The sequence below is a fragment of the Oenanthe melanoleuca genome, chromosome 2 (assembly GCF_029582105.1).
Source record: "Oenanthe melanoleuca isolate GR-GAL-2019-014 chromosome 2, OMel1.0, whole genome shotgun sequence".
NCBI classification, from domain to species: domain Eukaryota; kingdom Metazoa; phylum Chordata; class Aves; order Passeriformes; family Muscicapidae; genus Oenanthe; species Oenanthe melanoleuca.
Genome location: NC_079335.1, coordinates 36655263 through 36680705, shown reverse-complemented (window position 1 = coordinate 36680705; position 25443 = coordinate 36655263). Strand labels below are relative to the sequence as shown.

At 40.1% G+C, this 25443-nt stretch overlaps 1 protein-coding gene across 2 annotated transcripts in view; it reads right to left on the bottom strand.

Annotated features, from left to right (window-relative positions):
• The window catches only part of CA8 (carbonic anhydrase 8), a 47451-nt gene extending 29915 nt beyond the window's left edge, over positions 1-17536 (bottom strand). The window contains exons 1-3 of one of the 2 annotated variants that reach the window (XM_056484569.1): positions 17254-17536; positions 16667-16858; positions 12809-12933 (exon numbers count right to left, since the gene is read on the bottom strand). In XM_056484569.1, coding sequence (XP_056340544.1) covers positions 12809-12933; positions 16667-16858; positions 17254-17332 — 396 coding nt within the window. In that variant the 5' untranslated portion in view covers positions 17333-17536. The remainder of the gene's footprint in view (positions 1-12808; positions 12934-16666; positions 16859-17253) is intronic. The other variant, XM_056484568.1, reaches the window with a different exon arrangement.
• Between the last annotated feature and the right edge of the window lie 7907 nt (positions 17537-25443).

Genomic DNA, 25443 nt, shown 5'->3' with positions numbered 1-25443 from the left:
TGTGACCTGCTGGTGTGCATGTGTCACCCAAATGTCAGACCAAACATGACACAGGCTAATTCCTTACAGGAAAATACATCTTGAAATAAATCATGGTTCATCATCTGTTATAATGCATCTGATTAATGGTAAGGGGAGAAGAAGGACTCTGTTCCAACATTTCTGCTCTCTTGTATGATCCTAATGTTGCAAATTTGCTATGAACCTGCACAGTCTGGAATGTCCTGCTACCATAAAAAGCAGCTCATATGCTATAACTCCTTTCTTTACGAATACTTACTGCTAAATTACTGAAACCATAATTTGCTGTTCAATGTGCTGTGTTTCCACTTGCTAAATCAGGCAGTTTGGAACAGAGCACCAAGCTCACACTCCATAGGACTCAAAGGGAAATGTGCCAACAGCAAAAATCCTTCTGACCCCCTTGGCACCAGAACCAGGCTCTACAGGGACCTGATAAAACCACTGGCAACTCAGGCAGCAAAAGGCAACAAGAAACACCTGCCCAGCCAGGGTGTAGGTCCTGCCTCAACTTAAATGGCAACCATAACCCATATTGCAAGAGTTTGTGACATGGGGGATTCTTCTGTTTTAACAGGTCCCTGTTTGGGCTCTACACACAGTAAAGACCATAATTTTTAAACAATTCCTCTTTAGATCAATTGGAATATCTGACCACAATCCTCAGCGGGCCTGCTTGAAACTGTGCAGCTGGAACAATCAAACACTGCATTTTTTCCACGCTCTACACTCTTGATTGAGAAGCTAATTATTACAAAGCTTCTTTCTTCAGTGCATGCTGCATCATGTGTAAATTAATCTTCTAGTAACCTTTGTTCCTTGCTCAGAACTAGGATATACAGCTATTTCTTGTTAGCTGTGCAACCAGCTGTTACAAGCTCCAGAAATGTCTGCTTAGTCTACTAATATTACAGGATAGAAGGCACCTCTCAACAAATCTCTTAAGGATGGGAGATTTATTTTTGCTCTCATATCTTCCCAAATCTTATTTCAATGCATACAGGCTGTAAATCAAAGTACTAATAGGGGAATACTACATCATGATGTCTTAATCAGAGGGGCACCTAAAACATGTCAGTCTGGAAACTTTGAGCAAACTGGGTTTTGTGGTATTTCTATCACTGCTGAGAAAGAATGTAGCTGAAAGACTCTTTTGATTCCATAAACACCCTCTAAGGGATAAATATGTATCTCTAAGGTAAATTATAGCAGCTTTACAATTTCTCTGGTAAAGACTGTAGAGACGATAAATGTTCTCCTGGACTCACCCACGTTTGCCAGGGATCAGTAAATTCCAGTTTCGTTCACAACATGCCATAAAAGTGGAGTAGGGAGCAGTAAAAATGGCAAACTCTGGCCACCTAACTAGGGCAATCAGGAAGGCTTTTTCCTGGACTGAGAGGGATGAAATGAAGCTGAGGATTTCAGCTAGGGATAACAGAAGGCAACACAGTCTAGTTGTACAACAATGATGTGCAATTTCAACAGCACAAGTATTGCGTAAGCAATATCTCTGGAGGACAAAATGTGGAAAAATTGTGTCTTTCTATTTTACATGTGCACAAGAACTTATGAGTTGATACTTGACTTGGCACTGAATTGTTTCAGGAAGCAATTGACTAAGCTGTTGGCAGTGACCATAACATACAGTAATTAAGTTCCAAATCCTCACAAGGAGACCGAACCAAGGATATGACCAGGGCACACAGCTTCCAGAAAAGTGATTAAAAAAACAGAAAGTTAGTTATTAACAGCCTGAAGGAGAGGTTTCGGAAAATAAAGTTAATGGAATTGATACAGAGACTATTTGAAAATGTCTTATGAGAAGCAAGAGTATGTGTACATACTTCATGCCACAAAACAAAGAAACAAATACTCATAAAGTAAAAATGACTTCATGGTTAAACATTATAGTTCAGTCAACGTAAACATGCTTCCTTTGAAAATGCAAATGCTAATAGAAGCAAATTACTAGATCATTAACTTTGGGCAAAATGAAGAAAAGGATGAGAATGTCGTTAGGTTATAAATTAATGCACTTGGTTTATGCTTCCAGACTCAAATTTTCTAAGGTTTCTATAGTGAATAGGTGCCCAAATGTCACGTAATTTCAGTATAATTTAAATCCTCTTTAAAAGTCCATACATAGACCATTGTAATGAAAAAATTAAATAAAGGGAACTCCTTGCCTATCTTTGAAAGCAATGCTAAGTTCACCACTAAGAGACACAACTGAAAGCAGTGCCAATGAGCACAGACGACAACACTGTTAGCATTAAAAATCTCCTGATTAACATAATGTAGAAGATGGGAAAGCACAGTTTCTGCTGAACTTCTGCTTGTTACAATTTACTGAAAGTGTTAAATATTGAGCAGTTCCAGTCTGCACATTAATCGTCAGGCTCCGAGTATGTTCAGAACAAGATGACATTCCCTGAACAAAGAAGTCTGTAATCTAAGATCAGAGAAATTAGGTGCAGGTAAATCAAGATGGAGCAGAGCACAAGGTATCCTGGAGATACTGTTCAAACAACTTCACAATGACAGTGTGAGATACTACATGTTTCAGGTCAAAAGCTAAATTCACAGCTAAAACATGCTGAACATATGCTTCACTGGGACACCAGGGCAGTCCAGAACCTTTGCTGATTGGTGCTCTCCTCTCCATGAACATCTTTCAAAGAAAGAAGAAAAGATGTAAGAAAAAGTTATTTTTGTTGAATCATAAAAGGAAGGACTGCAAAGACACCTTTCAAAATCTATTCTCTTTCCAAACAAGCCAGCCTAGTGAAAGTAGAAGTAGTCTAAGCAATTGTGTGGCATACCTTCAGATGTGCCACTCAAAAGCCAGCGAATCCTGGGACTATTGAATTATTTGCAGCATCTCAGGAAACACTATTGCAGTTTCTTTTGGCAAACTCACTAAAGAAGTATCTACATAACAGAATAATAAAAACATTGGAACATCTAATATTAAACAGGAATCTCTGTTCCCTTTGAAAAGTCTAATCACATACAGCATCCTCATTTCATTTTACACAAAGAACTATTGGTCCATTTAAAAAATGAAATTAACAGCAGGAAGTACTGATGTACATGGAAAAACTCAAAACACGACAGCTACAAACAGTAAGCTAAAGAGAAAAGTAACAGGAACCATAAAAATACAACCAGCACTCTCTGTTCTGGAAAATAAGCCAAAAGGTCTAAAAAATAATTTAAAAAAAAGGAATCTTCATGGTTAATGCAACTGCAACATAGATGTTTTTACCTATCTCCTTGTTTGCCCACAGAAGCTGCTGATGTAACATTAGCTTGCCTGTTTCTTAAGAAAATCACTGGCAAAACTATCATAAGGTGTAGGGGAAACTGAGGACATATAATTTGTCATCTGTGTGTATTTATTTTTTCTTCATGTTTGAAATCACAAGCACAGCTTATGTCTACTGGCACAAACACGAGATCAAAAGAAAACTGGAATTAATAAAAATTAACCTTTTTTTTTTTTAACTGTAATGTACGTATAAATGCTAAGAAAAGGATCAAAAAGAGGCAAAATGTCCCTGTCTCTATGCTGCAAACTTTCAATATCAACCTAATGGTAAGAAACTAAACAGCTACACAGTCATTACTGTCAGATTCATAGGTCAGGCTCTTCACTGTGCCAAGTTTCTGCTCAGTGTGCAAAGCAAGGAGCACCACAGAGCAGCTTATTGTTCCCTACAGTGTTTGGCCCCAGCAAACATGTAGGCTGAAGTGCCCTGGGTCTGCCTTTACCTATGCTAACAGAAACAAATACACTTTCAAGCCTTTCTCTTTCCTTCCTTTGAAGTATGAAAGCCAAGAATGAAAAAGCAAGGGTTTTACTGCAAGATTCTCCAGCCTACCTTCCTTCTGGGTTCTTGCCAGCCTGAGAGGATGCATGTGCATGTCTGCCTGTGCTTTTACAGCTCCACAAGAGGGTGAAGTTTGGAAATAAGACAGGACCTTGACGAATAGTTGATATTACAGACTAGCAGTATCATCAAGAAGACAGAAAACACAAAGAGCTATAGGTTAAGTATTTAATTCTGGAAGTGTTATTTATATGACTAAGAACTTAATAAAAGCATGTCCAGTTCCAAAGATTGCCTGCAATCTCTTGTCTTGGATTTAAAACCAGACTGTTCATATGTGGAAGGTTTTAAATCACAAATTTAATTTTCAATAGTAGATTCTCTCATGAAGGCAGAATAGAAAACACTTCTTCCCTGTTAATTTGCCAAGTTTTTTTAATAGTTGATTTGTATCCCACAGTTCTCTGTGTTTCAAAGGTAATGGTCTGCCTTAAGATGTGAGAATCTGCAGCTGCATATTATCTTCTTAAGTCATAATCTTGATTCTTATCCAGCAAGCAGTTGATCTTCCATAATACACTCCTCTAGGAAACTCAGGTTTTTGTTTTCCTGTAATGTTGGCTATGCTTCCTTTGAAATAATAAACTTTGTTATCCTTCTCCAACAGTTTTCTCTTGAATTTCAAGTTTGCAGATTGTGTAATAATGTGCTATACTTTTCTCCTTTTCCATAGTTCCATGAACTCCACAAATTTTGCTAAACTTCAGCTGTTTCCCAGTGCAGTTCATTATGTGGCTTAATGCTGGGAAAGTAAAAAGTCAGGAATGACCAATATCTCATTGACAACACTGTGGCCCATGGACTAGGGCATCAGATAGTCCTGTGGTTAAGTTACTGAAATGGGATTTACAACTTAAGTTAGGTATTCCAACACTGCAGTGTCTGAAACCCTAACTAGAATTCAAGCATCAAGGAATCATGAGTCAGTTCTCCACCACTTCTACAAAAGACATCATGTGTGACCATGGCCAAACAATTTAATCCCTTTGACCTTGTTTTCCACCAGTTCCTTGGCAATAGCAGAACTCATCTCCCTTGTACTAATGTTTTAAGGATTATATTATTTGTCCTTGTGATGCACTCAGGCATAACAGCAAATACTTGTGGAAGCCCCCTAAGGTTTTCAGATATTAGATGATCTACAAGTTTCGTCCTTTACCTCTTGAGAGCCATGAATGCACCATTAGGACAAATAACAAATTTGGGGATAGCATCAGAAAGCTATTACTTCTGGGTTTTAGAGTATTTACTCATGCATTGGGGCCAGTCTTGGAACTGGTCCTGACTCAAGCATGTAGCATGGAAACCAACAAAATAAGGAATCTCTTTTCCCCTTCTTCAACAAGCTATAAGCAAAACAGTTAGGCCCAGTGGCTAGGGCAAAGTGCCAAGGAAAACCAAATAGGAAAACCAAGGCAGCAGGAAACTGAAGCAAAATACATGCAAAGTGCCAGCAAGGAACATGGCAGAAATTAGAAAATTATGTACAACTGAAGCAAATCACAGCAAGGGCACACAGCCAAGAAAAATGGCAAAGACTTGAGCAGCAATCTTGTTGAGTTCCAAACTAGGTTCAGAAGTCCCATCTGCTAAGAAACTGCAGAAGGTCTCCCACACCAGCTACATAAGTAGCCATTCTGTTAGAGCCGAGGAACAGAGTTTTCTATAAGGGCTGTGCAGTAGCAACCTCTATCCACGAATACAAGCACTGCCAGCAAGACAATTGTGTAAGAAAGAAGAATAAGAAGAAGGCAAAGCTGTAAATCTGCTCAAGGAATGGAAAAGAATCCCATATTTTTAAAAAGTGCCAGAGGCTATGCTGCTGCTACCACAGACAGGGTTTGCTAAGACCTCTTCTGTCCAAGGTTACACGCCTACCTCCACAAGGATGCAGGGCCACCAAACAGGCTGCAACTGAACCTCTTACCTTGGCCCAGCAGGGCTACAAGAAAATTTGATGCAAGACACGAAGTGTACCTGCAGCTTCTGGCAGAACTAAACCAACAGGCTGAGATTAGGTGGAACAGGGAGCCCAGAGACAGCTCCTCTCTTCAGGTGCTCTTCATTTTCTTCTCATTTTTTTTTCCTCCACCCAACTTTTCTCCTCTTGCAATTTTTTTCCTGTTAGTTTGTCCTATTCTGCTCAGTAATTTTTAGTTTGAACTATTTATGTCTCCAATGAATACTGAAATTCTCCATCCTGGTAGAAGTTACTAATCACAGATGATTGCAATTGCCACCTCAAAACGGGTTTAGGTGCATACGGGCCACAAAGCTTCTCCATACAAACTCAAATGACTCTTAAATGATTCAAAAACATGCAAAAAGATAAAGAAGCATCAGCACACACTGTTAACACCACTCCTCTTTGACCTGGTGTCTGGCAGCTCATACATCTCTCACATTCCAATAAATATATTGTAGATTTTGCACAGAAGAGAAATCACATTTGCTACCTCTAAAAATGTGTATCTTTTTCCACAGAGTTTAACTTAATTTTTTTCAGGTGTTAGATAAGACAAAAGCATGTTTGTGCAAGTACATCAGCCCATTTTTGCACCTGCTTTCAGGAATTCACAACAGAAAGCACATAGGTGCATTCCCGAAAAATTAAAACTATATGTGAGTGAGAAAAACAAGGGCCAATGGAAGTTCATATTGGCAAATTACCCAAAAACGAAGTATACTCCAGAGACTGTATGTGCCCACTTAGGTCAAATTAACCCTCAACAACAATAAAAACATAACACTGAAAGAACTTAAAGCACTAGCAATCCCAGGAGTCATAAGCTGATCATGTGTGCTTTTACAATGATGGTAATTTTTCTTTATCTTATTGCTGGTTTCATGCTTTCCTGTATACTGGGAGGAGACAAAGACCTCTCACAGCTTTGACTCACTACAAAAAATCCAAACAGAAGTCACATCAGTTAGGAGATTGCAGAGTGTATGATATATAGAAAAATGCAGAAAAATATTTGACCACCTGCACATTTGGGACTAGGATCCCACATACCACTATTCACTGACACTCCTGGGATTGGTGCTAAGACAAATCCTGCCCACGGAGCGCTGTGTAAATCTAAGTATTATAGTTATGTTTCTAAATGACATCTACACATGTAAAAAATTGCCTTTGTAAAAAAGAGATTTAGAAAACAAAACGAAAACATCTGTTTAAATATTGGCACCATTTTCCTGTCTTTTTCTACAATTCTGTCATCAAAAATTAGATACTGTCCAACGAAAATATATACTTTAAACAATTACTAGTCTTATTCATAACCTGACAAGGATATAGCTATTACACAAATGTCATCATTTCCTTATAAGGCACACTGTGTTTAATCACAGCTATGAGTGTTCACCTGCAATGATTCCAAAATTTAGAAGACCGTCCAAGACCATTAGTAACAAGTTCATATTCCACCAGAAAATTTGGACAGAGCCTGAGCAGAGTTCCAGACCTCAGCATGATGCTACATAAACTCTTCTGGAATCTGTTCTTTCTGCCTCCTGTTATATTCACAGATATCCTTCATTCAAAGGTCTTGTGCTGCCAATATGAGAGGAATCCATTATTTTTTTCACAAGCATGCAATCAATGCAACCACCTAAGGCAAGTAGATTTACTCCTTGGATTTTCTTTTAGATCTAATTACTTGGATCATAGTCCTAATAAAGAAACTACTGTCATTGTGGTTTGAATTCTGCTTGCCATTCACACCTACCCAGTCCTTCTGCAGCATGTAAGTCTCTGAATAAGGAGGGAGAGACAGTCTGGCAAGCATACTGCTTCCCAGGCCTTCTAGTACAATTACAAATACTCTGGTTTATTTTTCAGTCCGGATAAGGTAATAGGAAAATGATGAAAAGAGACTGCAAGGTTAAATAGCCTTGGCAAAGAATATTAAAAGTTGGCAAATTTCTCTGTTGAAAGCATGATACCTTCTCTCCAGAAATCCCAGAAAGGGGATGCACTGTGTGCAGACATCTGGTTTCAGAGCCGAGCATGGAGAAAACCCCACGCTGAAGACTCTAAAGGCTTTAGTAGATAAGTGTACTGTTAACAGCTAACCTGAAGCCCTAAAGCTTTAACTCTGTTAGATGAGTACTTTTGGCAGCATTGGTAGGATATGTGTTTTGCACTATATTACCTTTTTGCAGCATGTATTTCAGTTACTCTGAAAGAGTTTATAGAATTAATTAGTCTGCTCTTTGTTATGCAACAGAAAGGAACAGTTTTTATTCCTGATTTTGGTCCTTCCAGCAGCTGTATTTTCTTCTGCTCTACTCAAATAATGTAGGACAGACAATAATAGTTTTTAATCTTCCTGCACATCTTGGAAAGATTTTTTAAATTATTTTCTGCCAACCCACTTCTACTGAGAGCTTTCACATGGTTTGCAGCTAATGCAATCCCACGTTTTAAAGAGGATGGATTACAGAGAATTATCCTCCTGGTTATATTTCAAGTGGTGAAAGGAACCTTTTTATTTTCCCTGATACAGTTTTACTTCAGAGCAGCAGCCTGAAAACAACTGGGCCTTTATGGTCAGTTCATGCCTTTGGTCATACCACCATTTGACAAATTAAGAGGAAGAGACAACTTTAAGGCTCCCTTATATTTTTCCCTGTTTCCCTTCATTTCAGAAGTAGTAAAACCAATTTTTTTCCATAAACCTGTATTGATGTAATCATGTGATTTACTTTCTCCTGTTTGATTTCATTTCTTTTTCGACTGTAAGTTTATTCAGCCTGGTACTATAATATGCCATGTTTATACAGAGATCAGATACAATGAGAACTCATTTTTAGCTGCTCCCATTTGACTTTGTTAACAAAAATAAATAGCAGCAATTTGCAATTCCTGTCCTCTTCCATCTCCGTTATACATCAGAGGTAAAGGAAAGAGTCAGTTTCATTAGTTCTTCATTTGCTTTTCCTCCTTCTCCAATCCATACTTTTGGCATCAAGGAGAGAAATAAAGATGCCAAATAGTTCCACTCTTTCCTACACCTAAATCAGCTTCAGGTAAATCACATGTGTAAATGTGATTTCATTGCTTTGTGGGAATTTGCACTGTAAGATACAGATATTTGGTACCCTATTTTATCTGCTGGCAAGAAACACTCTCTCAGTTAAGACTATTACTAAACATCTAGCATATGTCATGGTATCTTTGGCCAAAAGGCAAAGCAGCCCTCTTTTACATGCAGTAGTAGTTGGTGAGAAGAATTTCTAAAGAAAATTGCACAAATGTTTCCTTCTGATTCCTGGCCAAAGGACAAGAGCAGTTTTCATGCTCTTTTTATGAAAAAAAAGAGAGGAGTATTGGTACCTACAGCCCTCTGCTTTTCCTTGGTTTAAGAAGAGATTACCGTATTTACTTTGACAAATGTTTTTGTTTTGTCCTGCTTTCCTGACTTACTGCAAACACAGATTTTTCAGTGAAAATGAAAGCACTGGTATATCATTGTCTACATTCTGGTTTCCTCAGTCAAGGAAGGTGGAAAACACATCTTTGGTGATCCTCATATAAAAATTAAAAAACCAAAGAACTCAGCCTCCAAGACACATGAACAACATTTTAGGACAATATGTATTAGCTCAAGAAGCTGTTCCAGAGGTTACACAAGCTTTGTAATCCAACCAACTTTACCATGAAACTACATATCCTAACCACATGCAAAGGCCCCAGCTGTCTAGTAAGAAGTAATGGATTTTTGAACTAAGAAACATGGGATATTACCCAACTAATACAAGATACAGGATATTGCCTAACTTCTTTCATAGAAATTATGGTACTAAAGATGAAGAGACTAAGGAAGTAATTGAAGATTAGTCTTCCAAACTTTGAAAAATTATACTCTTTTTCAAAATCTTTTGCAAAGGTCATTACACAATAATCTGAAGCTGTTTCATATCTATTTTGTCCAGTGTAATAAAATAAAGTTGTATAGTCTTCAGCCCTAAAAAAAGCCAGACTATTGCTGCTCCAATCAATAATTAGTCTCAGATAGTCATCTCAGATCTCATCAACCTAAAAGCTGATTTTTGTAGAACTGTACAGGTTTTTAAATAGAGTGTGTAATCTAGGCCAATCTGTTGTGTTGTTAATGTATCCACTTAAACCAAGCACTTCCATTTTCATATTACTGCTTATCTCCTTGTTTTCCTCTCACAAAGAGAAGAGAATCCCTATCATTTGCCATGGAAATTATTTCTAGTTCCTTAGGAAGATGACCTACTAGACTTGTTACACTCAAAAAAGACCCAAACTTACGCACTTGGTGCTCAACATATTTCTGGCATGCATTGGTGCACAAACAGCTGCCAGCTTATTTTGTATGAAAGAATAAATTCCACTAGATTACTTGGATGTAGACAAAATAGGCATCAATTGATGTTTGTGCTCAGTAACCACAAACCTAGTACAGCTAATTAGAGCATGCTTATAAGACAAGATCAATCCCCATATTGGCCATTTTCTTAAGAGTTGGACTGGATGATCCATATGGGCCCCTTCCAAGTCAAGATATTCTATCAATCTGTAAAACCCAGTTGAAATCAAGGCAAATATATATTCAGAATATGATGATTCCCAACAACTGCATAAACCAATGCCAGTGTCAAAAGCTAAGAAAATAAGATTTCCTGGTCCATTGATCAAAGCTACTGTTAATTTAAACAAAAAACAAAAGACAATGCTATGTCTGGAATGGAAAGTCTCAGATGTGCTACATAAAGATTCAGAGTGGCCCATTTTATTATTGCTCAAGTATAATATTTGATTTGGACAATTTGAGAGGGAATTAATATAACAGTTTTTTGTGCATATAGTAGAAGGAAATGCAGTTCATCTGTCAAAAAAATTGCTCTGCACTTTCTTGCAACTTGGGGCAGAAGTTGATAAACTGGCCATTTTCTGCCACAGTAATTTATTTGATTACAAAATGAAACATTCACACTGTACATAAAGTGCATTATGGGTCATGTTTTTTCTGCTAGAAGATTTTTGCATCAGTAATTATTTCTTGGAAGTTAGAGTTTAGTTGAAAGCTGCTTAGATGTTGGAAACAGAAAAACACTGGCTTGCTCACCTCCAGGTGACGTTTTTCAGCTGTGCCAGAATTCTGTTTGTGCAGCTGCTGTACTGCTTTTAAAGTAGGTGAAGAATGAAATCCCTTTGTGACTTATTAAGGTTGTTGTTTTGTATCTCTGGGTCAAGCATTTTTTTCTCTAGACTGATCTGGAGTAGATAATTCTAGGTTTTCTGCAGATTATGAATAGACTGTTCCCACATACCACCAAGACTTTTTGCAAGTGATCTTTAATAAACAAAGAGACAGAAAACCCTGACAGATTCCCAAGTACAGTTCTCAGCGTAGTTGATACAAATATTTCTCAGTCACCACATACTGGATCAGCCTTGAAGAAAAGCACTAAGCAGAATAATTTTATAATGAATTGGCTACTTCCTGCCTCAGGGGAACACCGCAGTATCCTGAAGGCCTTATTGCCCATATAAATCATTTTGTATATATTATGCCAGGTAACCAGGATGCAGAAGTAATTCCTTTGTTTCCCCTTTGGTTGATGAGTTTTATCTATTCAAGCAATTCTGCACTTCCAGGACCTGCCTGGAATCAACCTGCAGAGGGGATCTACACATAGATGTGGCACTTAGGGACATGGTTTAGGAGAGGACTTTGGCAATATTAGGTTTATGACTGGACTTGTTGATCATAAAGACCTTCTCCAACCTAAATGATTCTATGATCTGACTGAATTCAATCTGAAAACTCCATATGAGTAAGTTTGGGGGGTTGTGATAGACCAGTGCAAAACAGAAAATAGCAGAAACCAAAATCTGACCCAGAACTCTTAAAGAAAGTATTTGAACAACCCTAAGAATTAGATGGATGATCCAAGTCCGCAATATTTTTACACTTATTTCAGCAGTAGTCGATTTAATATTCTTTAATATTTTTATGTTCTTTTCCATAAGACAGTTCTATTCCAGCAGTCAGGCACTCATGAACCCTACAATAATAAATTTCCTAGCACTGAGCACACTGAAGAAAAGCAACAGTTTCAAACTCATGAGGGATTTTGATAGACAAATAAGGCAAAAATAATTTAAAGACCTCTGAAAAATCTTGAGTTTCTTTAAAACAAACATCAGGTTTGGTATCTGTTAAAGCAGTCTTGCAACCCAGGGACTAAGGAATCCTCCAAGTCATTCCTTGACAGCTGTAAGCAATACGACAGTGGTAAGTGAAGTAGTACAACCACTGCTGGAGGGTAGGAGCAATAGGACCAAGAATTTTGTGCTGTCTATGACATGAACCCCATGAGGAGCTGAATTTTTTAAGACTGCATTATCACTTTGCTTTTATTTCAAAATTGTGTACTTCTTTCAGATATTGCAGAACATACAGAGGACTATCACATAATCTTCAAGTATGTAAAGCTGTTTCATGAACAAATTGCTCTACACGTACTCCAAATTCACCTAAATTGTTATTACTCACCATGGAAATATTTCCAGTGGCTAGTTCTCCCCATTTATAGCTATTAGTCAAGGTGACATAGGAAGTGTTGAAATGGCAGATCTTGTTAGAACACTAATAAGAAAGAAGTTAATAATTCTGCAAGTTAACTTTATGACCAATTAATCATATGGTGTGATGACTGCTGGAGGCACTCTATTCCAGATGCATATCCTAATTTACCTGCACTAAAGCACACCTCAGAAAGACAGCATGGTGCTTGAAATACAAAGCATGCAGAGCTAAAAGGAAGTGCTTTTGGGCTACCAAGAATTCAGGCTATGAAATAAAATCTTCTGCACTTCACAGGTGTTACACAATGCAGTATACTCTTACCTCCATGGGAAAGGCCTTAAAATTAACCGTGTGCTCAGAACCACGCTGGTTTTCTCTCCCCCAGTGAAATCGAACATCGTGTAGTTCAAACTCGTGTCCCCGAGGCAACGGCCCCCCTATTAACACTGGGAAAGAAGATAAGTGGTAAAGAACTTGCCTTTCAAAGCAGGCAAGACACTGAATATATTCTCCAAATACAACAAAGAGTTTGTGGCAGTCTTCTATACTATTAGTGGTACCAGAGAGGAGGAGAGTTAAGTTGACAGACTTGTCACCATTACTTCTGAAGAACCTTGCAGGTACAGAACAGTAATTGAGGCAGTTATGAAATACAGTAAAACTGCTGTCATACTGAACTCTTAATTTTATGATGCAGAACACCAAACAGAAGCATTGTACCTTTACCGGCCAGAAAAGGGAATGTTTATTTGTCTTATCAAAATATTAACTGTGTGCTCTAAACAGGTGGCAGGGCCTCTGAATTGAACTGGGAAGTAACCTCCAAGTTGTCCAAATGTTTAACCTCCATCATCTGTATTTACTATGGGTCACAGAAATGGATAGAAAACTTTTGATTGCAAATATTTTGCTAGGTAAAGGTGTTCAGTCATATACCACCTGTCACGCTTCTGAGCTATTGAACGCCTCCATCCAAAAATGTAATCAAACCTACAGTCCAGAGAAAAAACAGCATACCTCATTTACTTAAAAACAGCTTCTAGGCAGCCCTGGGTTTTCCTCACCTCAGTTTTTTAAACATCTGGAATTTCTTAAAAGCATCTGTCCACAATCACAACACATGCACAAAAAATGTATATAGTCAGTACTTTCACATTAATAGAGACTTCCACCAGAAGTAGTAAAAGCAAGCAACTGTGAGACCCAATCTGCTATGGAATTAATCAAGGAAAACATTTCACCCAGCAATTTCTGAATCTGCTTTAGATCAAATCAAAATTACACCACAAGCTGGAAGTAACTTCCCACTAAAATCATTGAATATTGGCTTCTAGGCAGGGATGAATTTTATTTAAGGGCATTCACAGTCTTCCCCAGAATCCACTAAATTCTACTTTACATTTCATAGACTTGGAATTAATCTTTTACAATCTCTGATAATTGATAAGGATTATTTAAATGCATGAAATATAGCCTTAGGGAATTAGTTCCATAATATATAGCTATTTTGACCCACAAACTATACCACCTGAGTCTGGAGCACAAGAGGTAGTGTAATACTAAAACGTAAGTTAGCAATTGAATCATATTACAACTGTACAAACATAAAACAAAAGGTATGGAACTGTAAAAAACTTGAAAGAAAAAAAGAACAATTATGGTTTTCATAAGCAATTACATTGGAAGAAAAAAAACCAAAAATATTCCAATTAATCCTCCTTTAATAATTCTTCACAGCTAATCTAATAGCCATTAGAGTTTCTAAAATGAAATTTCCTAAATGTAGCTATGATTCAGATTTGCTTCTTAACCTTGTTTTATCTATATTCTGTCTATACCTATATACCCTAGAGGGAAAACCTACAAATCTGTTGAACACTCAGGGAAACAACCAACTGAAGCATTTAAGAAAACTCAACAAATAAAAAGAATCCTGATACTTAATTAGTGCTCAATTAGGACAATATAAATTATAATAATAACAATAATAAAAATAATAAATAATAATTATAATATCAATTAGGAAAATTGAGCATTTTTTTCTGTTTTAAAACATTGCTCTGAGAAAAACTGTAGCTAGAAAAAATGTTCTTTATATAATGTAGTTCTGGATCTCCAGGGGCTTTGAAGAGTTTATTGCCAAGGCTTCAGTTAGGACACTGATCCCATGATAAAACTATTCTATAGTTGGTCATGGTTCTTCCACCTAATGCACAATACACATTCCACTATCAAAATGAAAGCAGCTGTGAAAATGTTTGCAATTAAATAATGAGAAGGATTTGGGTATTCCATATGGACTGCGCGTCTTGAATTAAAGGATAAAAACATCCACCAGTAATGACAAATTTATTTTTAATATGTATCTTAATCAGTTTACTTTTTTCCATAAAGAACTTTTTCTTTGACTGTTAACATTACAGTAGATTAGGATCTCTTGCACATTAATCGGACAGAGTTTCAAAAGCATTCAGTGCTCAATAATGCCCAACAAAATAATCTGGCTAAATGGATTTGTCATCAGAGATCTCCTGTGAGGAAAAGAAACTGCAGGAGGTTCTGAAATCCCTGAAAAATGTCCACAATACTGGGCCAGGTTCAAACAAAGCTTATTAACTATTTTATCCTCGTGGCAGGTTTAATAAATGCTGTCTTCTCCCTCCCAAATTATTCCCAGTTTACAAATGGAAAATGGGAAATTATGTAACATTAAATATAAGGAAAAGCTGAAACTAAAACAAGATTTTCTAAATTATAATTCCATACTTCAGCCATAAACCTTTTCTCTATTTCACATTTTCTTAAAATTCAGGACTCATCCGTGTGGCATCACATTGCATTCAAGTATAAAAGAAGTCTTTCCTTTTTTCCAATTCTCTTAATGGTTTTGCAAAGGCATTTAGGTGTGTTGGTCCCATCTTATTAATTATCACTACTAAGTTAGAAACTGCCCTTGGGAAAGGCAAGATGGAAGGAGTTGCATTTTGGCATGCAAATGATGAGGTCATTTGTGGTCACTCTCCCTTCCTCCACAGGAGAATTCAAGAATTCCTGAGCCTGCAGGGAGAACCTTATCCCCTGGGAAAAAAACTCTGCTTCTGATGAAGGCAGTAAAACTGACTGGAAGTACATTTCTCTTTTATTGAAAATCTGCAAAATTCCATGGAAAGAAATGGTCTGTGTTGCAAAAATACATGGAAATTATCATAGAAAGGAAATTATAAAGGAAAGCATCATTATTAAAATAACAAACCTTCCTTTTTAAAAAACTGTGTAAAACTGAATTGACTCCCTCACTTAACACAGCTGTAGTTCCCAGTACTACTAGAGTTCTCAGAAGGAAACAAAAGTTGGAATATCTCATGGTTTAACAATGTTCAGCTGTTTAAATGCCCCCAAAGGGCTGTTACTAGCTAAGATTGGTTGGAATAATATGGAAGCTCTTCCAAACACATGGTAAGAACTACTGCAGTGCTGGAAAGCAAAATGGACTTTTTTCCTCCCAACTTTGTTGCCTTCATACAGAATATTTTACGCAGGGGTCTGGACAAGTTATTGTAACTTCACTTATGCTTTAATTGTTTCTTTTATTATTTGTTTCTAAATCATATTCGATGAGTGACACCAAAAATGTCATACCTTAAGAAATGAGGACTGCCTTCTACTTGGTCCTCATCAATACTGTGAGCATGTTTAACGGGTGTATCTATCTTAAACTGCCAAATTCTGTACTTAATATTCAGAACCCACTGAAATTAATGGGAAAAGAACACTTTTATCTTACGTGGTCTTTGAACCATAAGCAAATCTTGCCAGCTGTACAGAACAGTTTGGCACTACACTGTTTTAGCTATAGTCTCTACTGCTTCTGAGTGCAGACAGCTATTAATGCAAATGAATTGGATACCACCACCAAAAGAGGAAATTCTGGACATGCTTCGAAGCAATCTCAGTGATCATCCAGTCTGGCATCAACATCTGCAATTCCTATTGCAACACTTGCTCCTCTTCCTACCAAAGTCAACATCAACACTCTCACCGGGCATAGTCCATGTTGAATGGGCACAACTGCTCGCTGCTGGGAAAAGCTGCTTTTCCTACCCTCCAGGACATGAGTACAGTGAGTCTTCAGGCAACACAAGCTTTAGCCAGGAAAATCGAGGCCGTGTTTCAGCATACCTGATTTTGACTTCAGGGCAATCTGGATCGAATGCCCGTCGTTGATCACTTCACAGTCACGACACACCACGTAGTTCGGTGACAGACGCACTTCCAGGAGCGATGGGTCATATTTAGCTTCTCTTGAGTTCAAGTTGATGGGCGACTGGTACTCCCCGTTAGCATCGGGGAAAATCAGTCCCCACTCCACTCCTGAGGCACAAGGGAAGAGAGGTTACGGGGGGACCCGGCAGACCCTGTCTGGCCAGGGAAGGAAGGAGCTGCTCGGCCGGACTCGGCGGCTCCGCGGCCACGGCCCCGCGCTGCCCTCCCGGTGCGGGGATGGATGGAGCTGCCCTCCCGCGGGGGGATGGATGGAGCTGCCCTCCCGGTGCGGGGATGGATAGAGCTGCCCTCCCGGTGCGGGGATGGATGGAGCTGCCCTCCCGCCGCGGAGAGGGATGAAGCTGCTGCGGGACGGCGCTTCCCGCTCCCGGCGCCTCGGGACGGCCGGGAGCGAACCCCGCCACTGAAATTCCCACACCGCCTCCTCCTCCCCCGGCCGCGCACAAAGTTTCTCCTCGGCGCAGTCGCCGCCCGCTCCTCACCTTCCTCGTAGCCCCACTCCGGAGCCTCCTCCCGGCGCGGCAGGGGCTCGGCGCCCTCGATCAGGCTCCTGTCAGCCATGGGCGGGCTGTGCGGAGTGCGATCGTGTGCGGGGCGAGGCGCTGCCGGCTCCGCGCCCGGACCTCCCCCCGCCCTCCACCCCCGCCCGCGGGTGTCGGCGAGCGCCGGGGCAGGGGCAGGGCCGGGGGCCGGGCGGCACCGACCGGGGGCCGGGCAGCACCGGTAGCGGGGCGCTGTCCCAGTGGTGCTGTGCGGCGCGGCGGGCGGGAGGTGAGGAGGCAGCGGGCGTGCCCGGCGGGGCGCTGCTTCCCTCAGCCCGCCCTGTGCCCGGCGGGACGCTGCTCCCCTCAGCCTTCCCCTGTGCCCGGCGGGACGCTGCTCCCCTCAACCCCCGCTGTGCCCGGCAGGACGCTGCTCCCCTCAGCCCCCCCTGTGCCCGGCGGGACGCTGCTCCCCTCAGCCCCCCCTGTGCCCGGCGGGACGCTGCTCCCCTCAGCCTCTCCCTGTGCCCGGCGGGACGCTGCTCCCCTCAGCCCGCCCTGTGCCCTGCAGGACGCTGCTCCCCTCTGCCCCTCTCCGTGCCCGGCAGGACGCTGCTCCCCTCAGCCTCTCCCTGTGCCCGGCGGGACGCTGCTCCCCTCAGCCTCTCCCTGTGCCCGGCGGGACGCTGCTCCCCTCAGCCTTTCCCTGTGCCCGGCGGGACGCTGCTCCCCTCAGCCCCTCTCCGTGCCCGGCGGGACGCTGCTCCCCTCAGCCTTTCCCTGTGCCCGGCGGGACGCTGCTCCCCCTCAGCCCTCGCTGTGCCCGGCGGGACGCTGCTCCCCTCAGCCCGCCCTGTGCCCGGCGGGACGCTGCTCCCCTCAGCCCCTCTCCGTGCCCGGCAGGACGCTGCTCCCCTCAGCCTTTCCCTGTGCCCGGCTGGACGCTGCTCCCCTCAGCCTCTCCCTGTGCCCGGCGGCCGCTGTGCACCCCTCGGCCTCCCTACGTCTCCCTCGCTGTCCTCCGCAGGCTGCTTCCCTAGCCCGGGTAGGGTAGCCGGTAGCCACAGCTTCCGCTGCCCCTCCAGCTGGGCACTGGCGCTCTGTACATCCAGGGACACCCAGGGAGAGCAAGTTCAGCAAGGCGAAGGGCACAGCCCTGCCAGTGGGGAGGAACAACCCAGGGACAGCTGGGGGACTGCAGTGGAATGAAGTTTGGCATTGGGTGGATGGGTCCCACCACTGTGGGTTCTGGTGGGCATCAGGTCAGACATGAGCCAGCAGTGTGCCCTTGCTGCAAAGAAGGTGTTTGCAAAGAAGCAATTCCAGTGAGTCGAGGGAGGTGAACCTGCTCCTCTGCTCAGCTCTGGTGAGGACACACCCGAGGTGCTGGGTTCAGGTCTGGGCTGCTTCAGTACAGAGAGACATGAACACACTGGAGAGAATCCAACAAATAGTCATGACCGTGGTTAAGGTGCTAGGCCATCTCTCCTATGAGGAAAGGCTGAGAGAGCTGGGAATGTTCAGCTGGGAAAAGCAAGCTTAGTGGGATCTCACAGATGTGTTCAAATACCTGAAGGGAAGATGCCAGCAAGATCTGCCAGACTCTTTTCAGTGGGGCGCAGTATCAAGATGGGTGGTGATGGGCAAAAATTGAAACACAGGAAGATTTTTTTAACATTAGGAAACAATTTTTTACTATGAGATCGACTAATCCCTGGCACAAGGCTCCAGGAGCTTGGAGAGTCTCCATCCATGAAGGTATTAATCTGAACATGGCCCTTGTTGTAGGCAGTCCTGCTTGAGCAGGTGATTTGGACAAGATGATGCCCAGAAGTTCCTTCCAATGTCAGCCATTGTGTGACTGTGTTTAGTCCTCAATACTGAGCACTGTGTCCCTTCTGTGAAGGAATGGAGACCCCCAGTGAGGATAAGGAAGCCACCAAATAAGGAAGGGAGCCCACTTCTGCCCTTTTTGTCCTAAAGGAACAAGTGTGGCATCAATTCCTACTGCAAATTATACAAAAATGGGGGAGGGGGGGTCAGGAAATTCTCTCCCCAAGATGAAGATGACTTAGTTCAAGGTTATGAAAGGACTCTTCATTCTCCTTTGAAAACAGCCGTGTAAGGAACTAGAGAATATTCATTCTGTCAGGGGAGAAAAGGACAGAAGGGACCTCTGTTATAGAGATCTCTTCTAGGCAGTGGCCCAAAAAACTTGCATCAGTGACAGGAAGGGAAACTGGAACATAGTACTGACAGTCTGCAATCCGTGACAGCAGTAAGAAAAGGTAACAGAGGCAGTCAAATAGCATTGCTATAATGGTAAGACGTGTCCTTTCCTTACCTCCCTAGTCCACTTAAAGACAGTGACCAGACCTCCCCAAATTCTGGTATCCCAAGATGATAGCATCTTGATCCTGTGCTATTGATCCAGAAGGTTTGATCTCAGGGTCATTTTGATCTCAGGAGCTCATTGTGCTTCAGTGATCCCCAACTCAGCAGCAGTACCTGTGATTCCTGTGCAGCACTGACAGGGGAGCAGAAATCATCATCAGTGTGAGTGTGAGATGAAAAAAGAAGGACTGAGATGAAACTTCCTTAATGACGCAAGACAGTACTGGTTCATGAGCTGCATGCAATGTGAAAAGAAAATAGGGCAAAAGAAGTAGGCTTTACCAGGTTGGGTTTTTCAAGAGCAGAGAAGAAACACGTATTTCCTTCTGCAATATCATACTGCCCAAATTACAGCATGGTGCAGTTTAGTGAGGAAAAAAAAATCCAAACAGACATTTTTATTGAGCACCTGACATCAGTACAAACAGAAATCATCGATATTTTTAACATGCATTTTAGTTGCGTGAGGTATCATATTGTATATGCATACTCATCTCCCATAGCCAACTGGCTTTATTAAGTTGTTAAGTTTTATCATCTACTCACTTCCAAAACACACACCAGCTGCTTCTATTAATGTAGATTCCTTTGAATCATTGTTCAACCACATGGGGAAAAAAACAAACATTACCCTAAATCATCATCAGTTCTGGTCCATCTGAGTGGAAATTTTTCTTCTTGAAAAGGAGTATTATGTTTTGGAAATGTACCAAACAGTCCTAGGAGGCTGGGTTCATTCTCTTAGTCCTTGAAATATGGGATTTCATTCATTCATGCTCTCTATTAAGTCCTTTCCTGCAGTAACCTTCCTGTGGGATGTCTGTTCTACAATTTCATGCTTATGAGGGGCAACTTTATCAGACCTGTGAGTTCCTGTCTTGCAATAAATTCTTTTCATAGCTTTGCCATATATTTGTTGCCCTTCCTTTTAACCTTTCAATCCTTTCCATATCCCTCAGCAAAATTTGGCATAGCAGGTAAATCCTTATTGAATAATTGAAATTTCTTTATTCCATATGTCTGCTGAGTAGTTTTTGTGCAAATATCCTGTTTCTTCCTCAGTATCTGCTAGGCACAGCATGATCTAATCAACAGATTAGATTCCACTGAAGATTCCTGGGACTTCTTTAACGGTGAAGTATGCAAGCAACAAAGGAGTTCACTTCTCCACAAGGAAATGGAGCATGGGACTGAGTCCTCACGTTAAATTCCAATCACAAATGCAGATATTGACCTTACCAATCTCTGCACAAACCAACTCGTTCATTTATGACCCAGATTCAAGTAAAAGAGCTGAGACAATCAGATGGAGATGGTGTCATGATCTAAGATCTGTTCAAGAAAGTGGGATTTGATCTCCTTTAATGATCACAGAATCACAGAATAATGAGGTTGGAAGAGACCCCTAAGATCATCGAGTCCAACCTATGTAGGCAAACGTAAAATTGTTTGGTGTAGAAGCTCCCAATAGTTGAATTTGCAATAAAAATATGTTTAATATATAACTGTAATACATATAAATGCAGTCTTTAGTCTGTAAAAATGCATTGCCTATGATGTTTGCTATATTGGCTCAACACACTGAAAAAATCTATAGATAGGTATTGTTATGGCCCCCAAGCTAATATTAAATTGCTGAGCAAAAAGTAGGAGGAGCTCAGCCAACACAACCTTCATAAGTGACATAACACCTCATCAACAGAAGCAGGAGCAGGACATCTCTCTCCTGAATCCAGGTTCACCCTTTGATTCCGTGGAACATGCTGACTTCTTGTTTAACTGGGATTAATGATAACACCCTTTGATAGTACCAGGAATAAAAAGCTCAGGCACAGATCCAGGGCTTAATAGTTCCTCTTTGAACTCACACAACAGTAGCTCAGAAGCAGTGTAATCTCTGACATTCCTTTTGTCAAACAAGAAATGGCATTTTAAAACATGATTAATATAATACTTAATCCTGGTGAGATCCCAAGCTCTGTTTTCTATGTCTAGATATACTTTTTTGTTCTACATGATTTTTTTATTCAGAAGATAATATATCTTCCCCAAACACCTTGAAAAGTATATACCGGGAAAACTGGGCCTGAACCAATATTCTCCATCTGAATGCTGAAATATTTGTATGTGACAATTGTCATTAATGACTAGCAACATTTTTAAGAGGTTACATGTCCACAGCTTTACTTACTGCTTTCACCACTCTGAAAATTGAGATTCCAGAGCAGATTACTAAGAAATCTATGGGGAAAAAGAAAAGCAGAATTACATACAAGTTATTTTAGACTATACATTCCTACCTGTATGATTCTTTGCAGCCACAGAGTTGACAGTCATTTTCTTGGTGCAAGGGATGAGAAATTCAGAATCTGAGATGATCATATTTCCTGTATTATCCACTTTTTTCTTTATTACATTGCTGCCAATAGAGTAGTTGAGGGCATGCAAGGTTTAATATTTTGATAAGGAGGGAATTGTTCGATGGAATATTAGAGCATTCCATTTGAGGTAATTTAGAGTCTATTTATGCTTTTGCACTCTGTTCTTGCCAAGGTGTCCTGAAAGAAAAGGCAATGTCCATACAACGAGACAGACAGCTGAAGGGACCTGGAGCATCTAGTTTTTCCAATAAATAGGACTTCCTATTTTTCTTCCTGTGTTGACTATGAGGTTGACCAGCAAACATCTCCCACGTGGTCTTGTTTCTATCTTTATTTCTTGCCAGATAATGGTCTCAAATAAGATTGATTCTATTCCAAGTTTAGAAGTGTAAGCACAGAGTTTCTTTTTTTTTAAAGCACAAGTTTATGTATACCAATATTGAAAATATCTCTGCATGTTTTAAAAGGAACTAGTTAATTATTAGGAATAATATTCCAGTATTTCTGGAATAATATTATTTGCCTATTTTTATTTTCTTAATCTGCAGTAATGTGTTACAGAATGGAAAATTTGGTTGGGTATTTCAAACAGTCCAAGATGAAATGGTAAAGGGAGACCATTTCCAAAACAGGGGCCATTTATAGCAAAAATAAACCATTCACAGTGAAAGACACTGTATCTTTGCAATTCAGGTTTACATTGGCAAATGTCATCCTGCAAACATTGCAAAAATATCTCAGCTGAATCCCAATTTCCCCTTACATCTACATCAAAGGGTGGTTTCCATGGCCTTGTGTGTTTTTATGGTCTGTAAGTGTAAATTTGTGCTTCCTGGTTTTGGCAGCTAATAGGACAGCAGGCTGGCCCGAAATACACTTTGCGTGGTTTGGGTGGGGAATTTAAAGATCAACATATTGATCTGCAAGTGTGTACAGATGTTTTCCTACAGTACACTTATAAACCTTTTACATGCACAAGAGATGAGGGGAAAATGGGAGCAAGTCACAAACTATGGGCATAATTGGTGTGTGTATTCTCTCGGTGTTCAAAAGTGTAAAACAGGACTATTATAGCTGCCCATGAGAATTTAGACATGCAGCTTGAGGACACTAAAGCTACAGGGGGATAATGTCAAGTTTTTTAAAGAAAACACAAGTAATAGGAAGCCATTTTTAAGGACTGAAAAAACTATCATCAAAAGGAAACAGAAGAAAAATAATAAACTACAGTGTGTTTGGGCACACTAAAAATTTAGAGAGTAATCTTTGTAGTCTCCTGCAGCTTTTCCTTCCCCTAAAAGGATGGAGTCCTGGGGAAAAATGTGTCAAGAATTACCAAAAATGGTAGAGACAAGAGGAATTGCTGATGAAGTAATGTAAGCACAAAAGTAAAGTGAATTCCTGAAGACAACAGAAGACTAGAAGGGAAGTGAGATTTTTTTCCTGCTACCGGGCTAAAAGGAAAAGGCAGTTAAAGGATGAAATAAGATGTCTCTGAAACACAAAATGCAAATAATTGAATGCAGATAATCAAGGGCCCTGACATGGCAAAACTCCTATTTCTTTATTTCTTTAGGAAGGAAGAAAAACTAATGATACACCCAGATGCAAATTAAAAGAAGAAGATGGGAAGCTCAGGGGGAAAATCTGCAGTAAGGAGATGATAAATATGTATTTACCTAGCTGTAATAATTTCAGATCTTTAATGTTATATGAGATTCTTGAAGGATTATGAATTTCATCTAATAGCTATTGAAAAGGAGTGGCTCTTTGTCAGTGGAACTGATAGATGTTAAATCCACCACTTGCAAATTAAATGTTTCAAAGGGAAGCACTGAATCAGGGAAAGATCTAATACCTTCTACAGTTTAAAATAAAAGGAGAGGATGAACTAAATAATGGGCCTGATCATTTTTTCACTAGAAGAGCACAAGCAGGTGTTGGCTTACAGGTGTTGGCTTTTCAGCTGGGAAGCTTGTGAGAAAGAGGAAGCACTGATTAGCATGAAGTGGCAAGGAGATAACAACATTTTTGAGTCTGTAAAATGATGGTGAAAAGAGTGTCAGTTCATCATTCATTCTATTAAGTTTCACTTACCAATGTGCCAACATCCATAGCTGGTAAAGTGCTCATGTGCCCTGTTCAGGAAAAGCTATGAAATCATACATTCAGAGTGCAATCTGTCTTTCTATATCACAAGCTATTGCCTTTCACACAATTGCTCATGTATTAAGTTAATTATTTGGCTAATCAATAAATAATAACTTGTGTTTAGCCACAGCACATTTTTCAGAAATGCCTGACCTGAAGACGTCAAGACATGAAGAACTCATTACTTTGAGAGCTCATTCCAGTGGTAAATCTCTTTCAGTGTTAACTAGTGGGTAATCAATTCTAATTTGAATTTTTCTGGCTTTAACTTTCAGTTCATGTTATGCATGTTTGCCTTGACAGGAGAGACTTTACTGCTTTGTGTTTTCTCTCTAATGTACTCACCTGTGTCAGTCTGGCCACCTCTGTGAGGTCTAAAGGATCTTATTAACACTTACTAGAGAGTTAAGACCAAGATATCTTGGGTTTAACTTTTTTCTGCACATTTTCCCATTTTTCACATTAAAAATACGGACACTGGAATTCTCCTGTGTAGCTCTTGTTTCACCTCTAGGTGCACACTTATTTCTTTTTTATCTGCACATTTAGGATTCACATTAGGCTTCTTTTTTTTTTCTTTTTCTATTGAATCAAATATTGGCTCTCTTGTTTGCTGCAATTTAGTATAAACATTAAATCCTCTTTGTGAGTCAGGGTATCCAGGAGCCAGGCTACAGAATGTGGACAGAGTGCATTATAACTTTGCATTATGCTGACCTAAAATGCTATTCATTTGAATGAGCCCTAGTGTTCCTTTTTAATAATTTATTTTTACAAATCATATGCCTCAACAAATCTGTAATCTCCTTATAGGTTTCTTTGACAAGGCACACTTCTAGTAAAACTACTGTCAATAGCATTATTTCTCTACATAAAGTTTTTATGACAGTAGTCCCATATTTCTTGTGTTTTCCTGCTACTTTTTTAAAACAGAGTAATTACCTAAATTATCTCATTGCTCTCTTTTTTTTCCTTTAATAGTTACATAATGCTAACATTATTTATGTCTTATAACATGTTCCTGTATTTGCTAAAAATTTACAGAACAGACTGAGGATCTGTGCAGCCAGCTCTTGTAAAAATCCAGGGTTCTGCAAGAACCTGGTAAGTACCTATCCAGGTACATACATTTAAATCATATTTTAACCTTATGTTGTTGCACAGTACCATTTAGCTATTAATAAATGCAAAATTCTTCAACCACACATGATGAAAGCAGGTCAGACTCCTCCCCAAAAATAAAATCCCTGAAATATTTATGAAT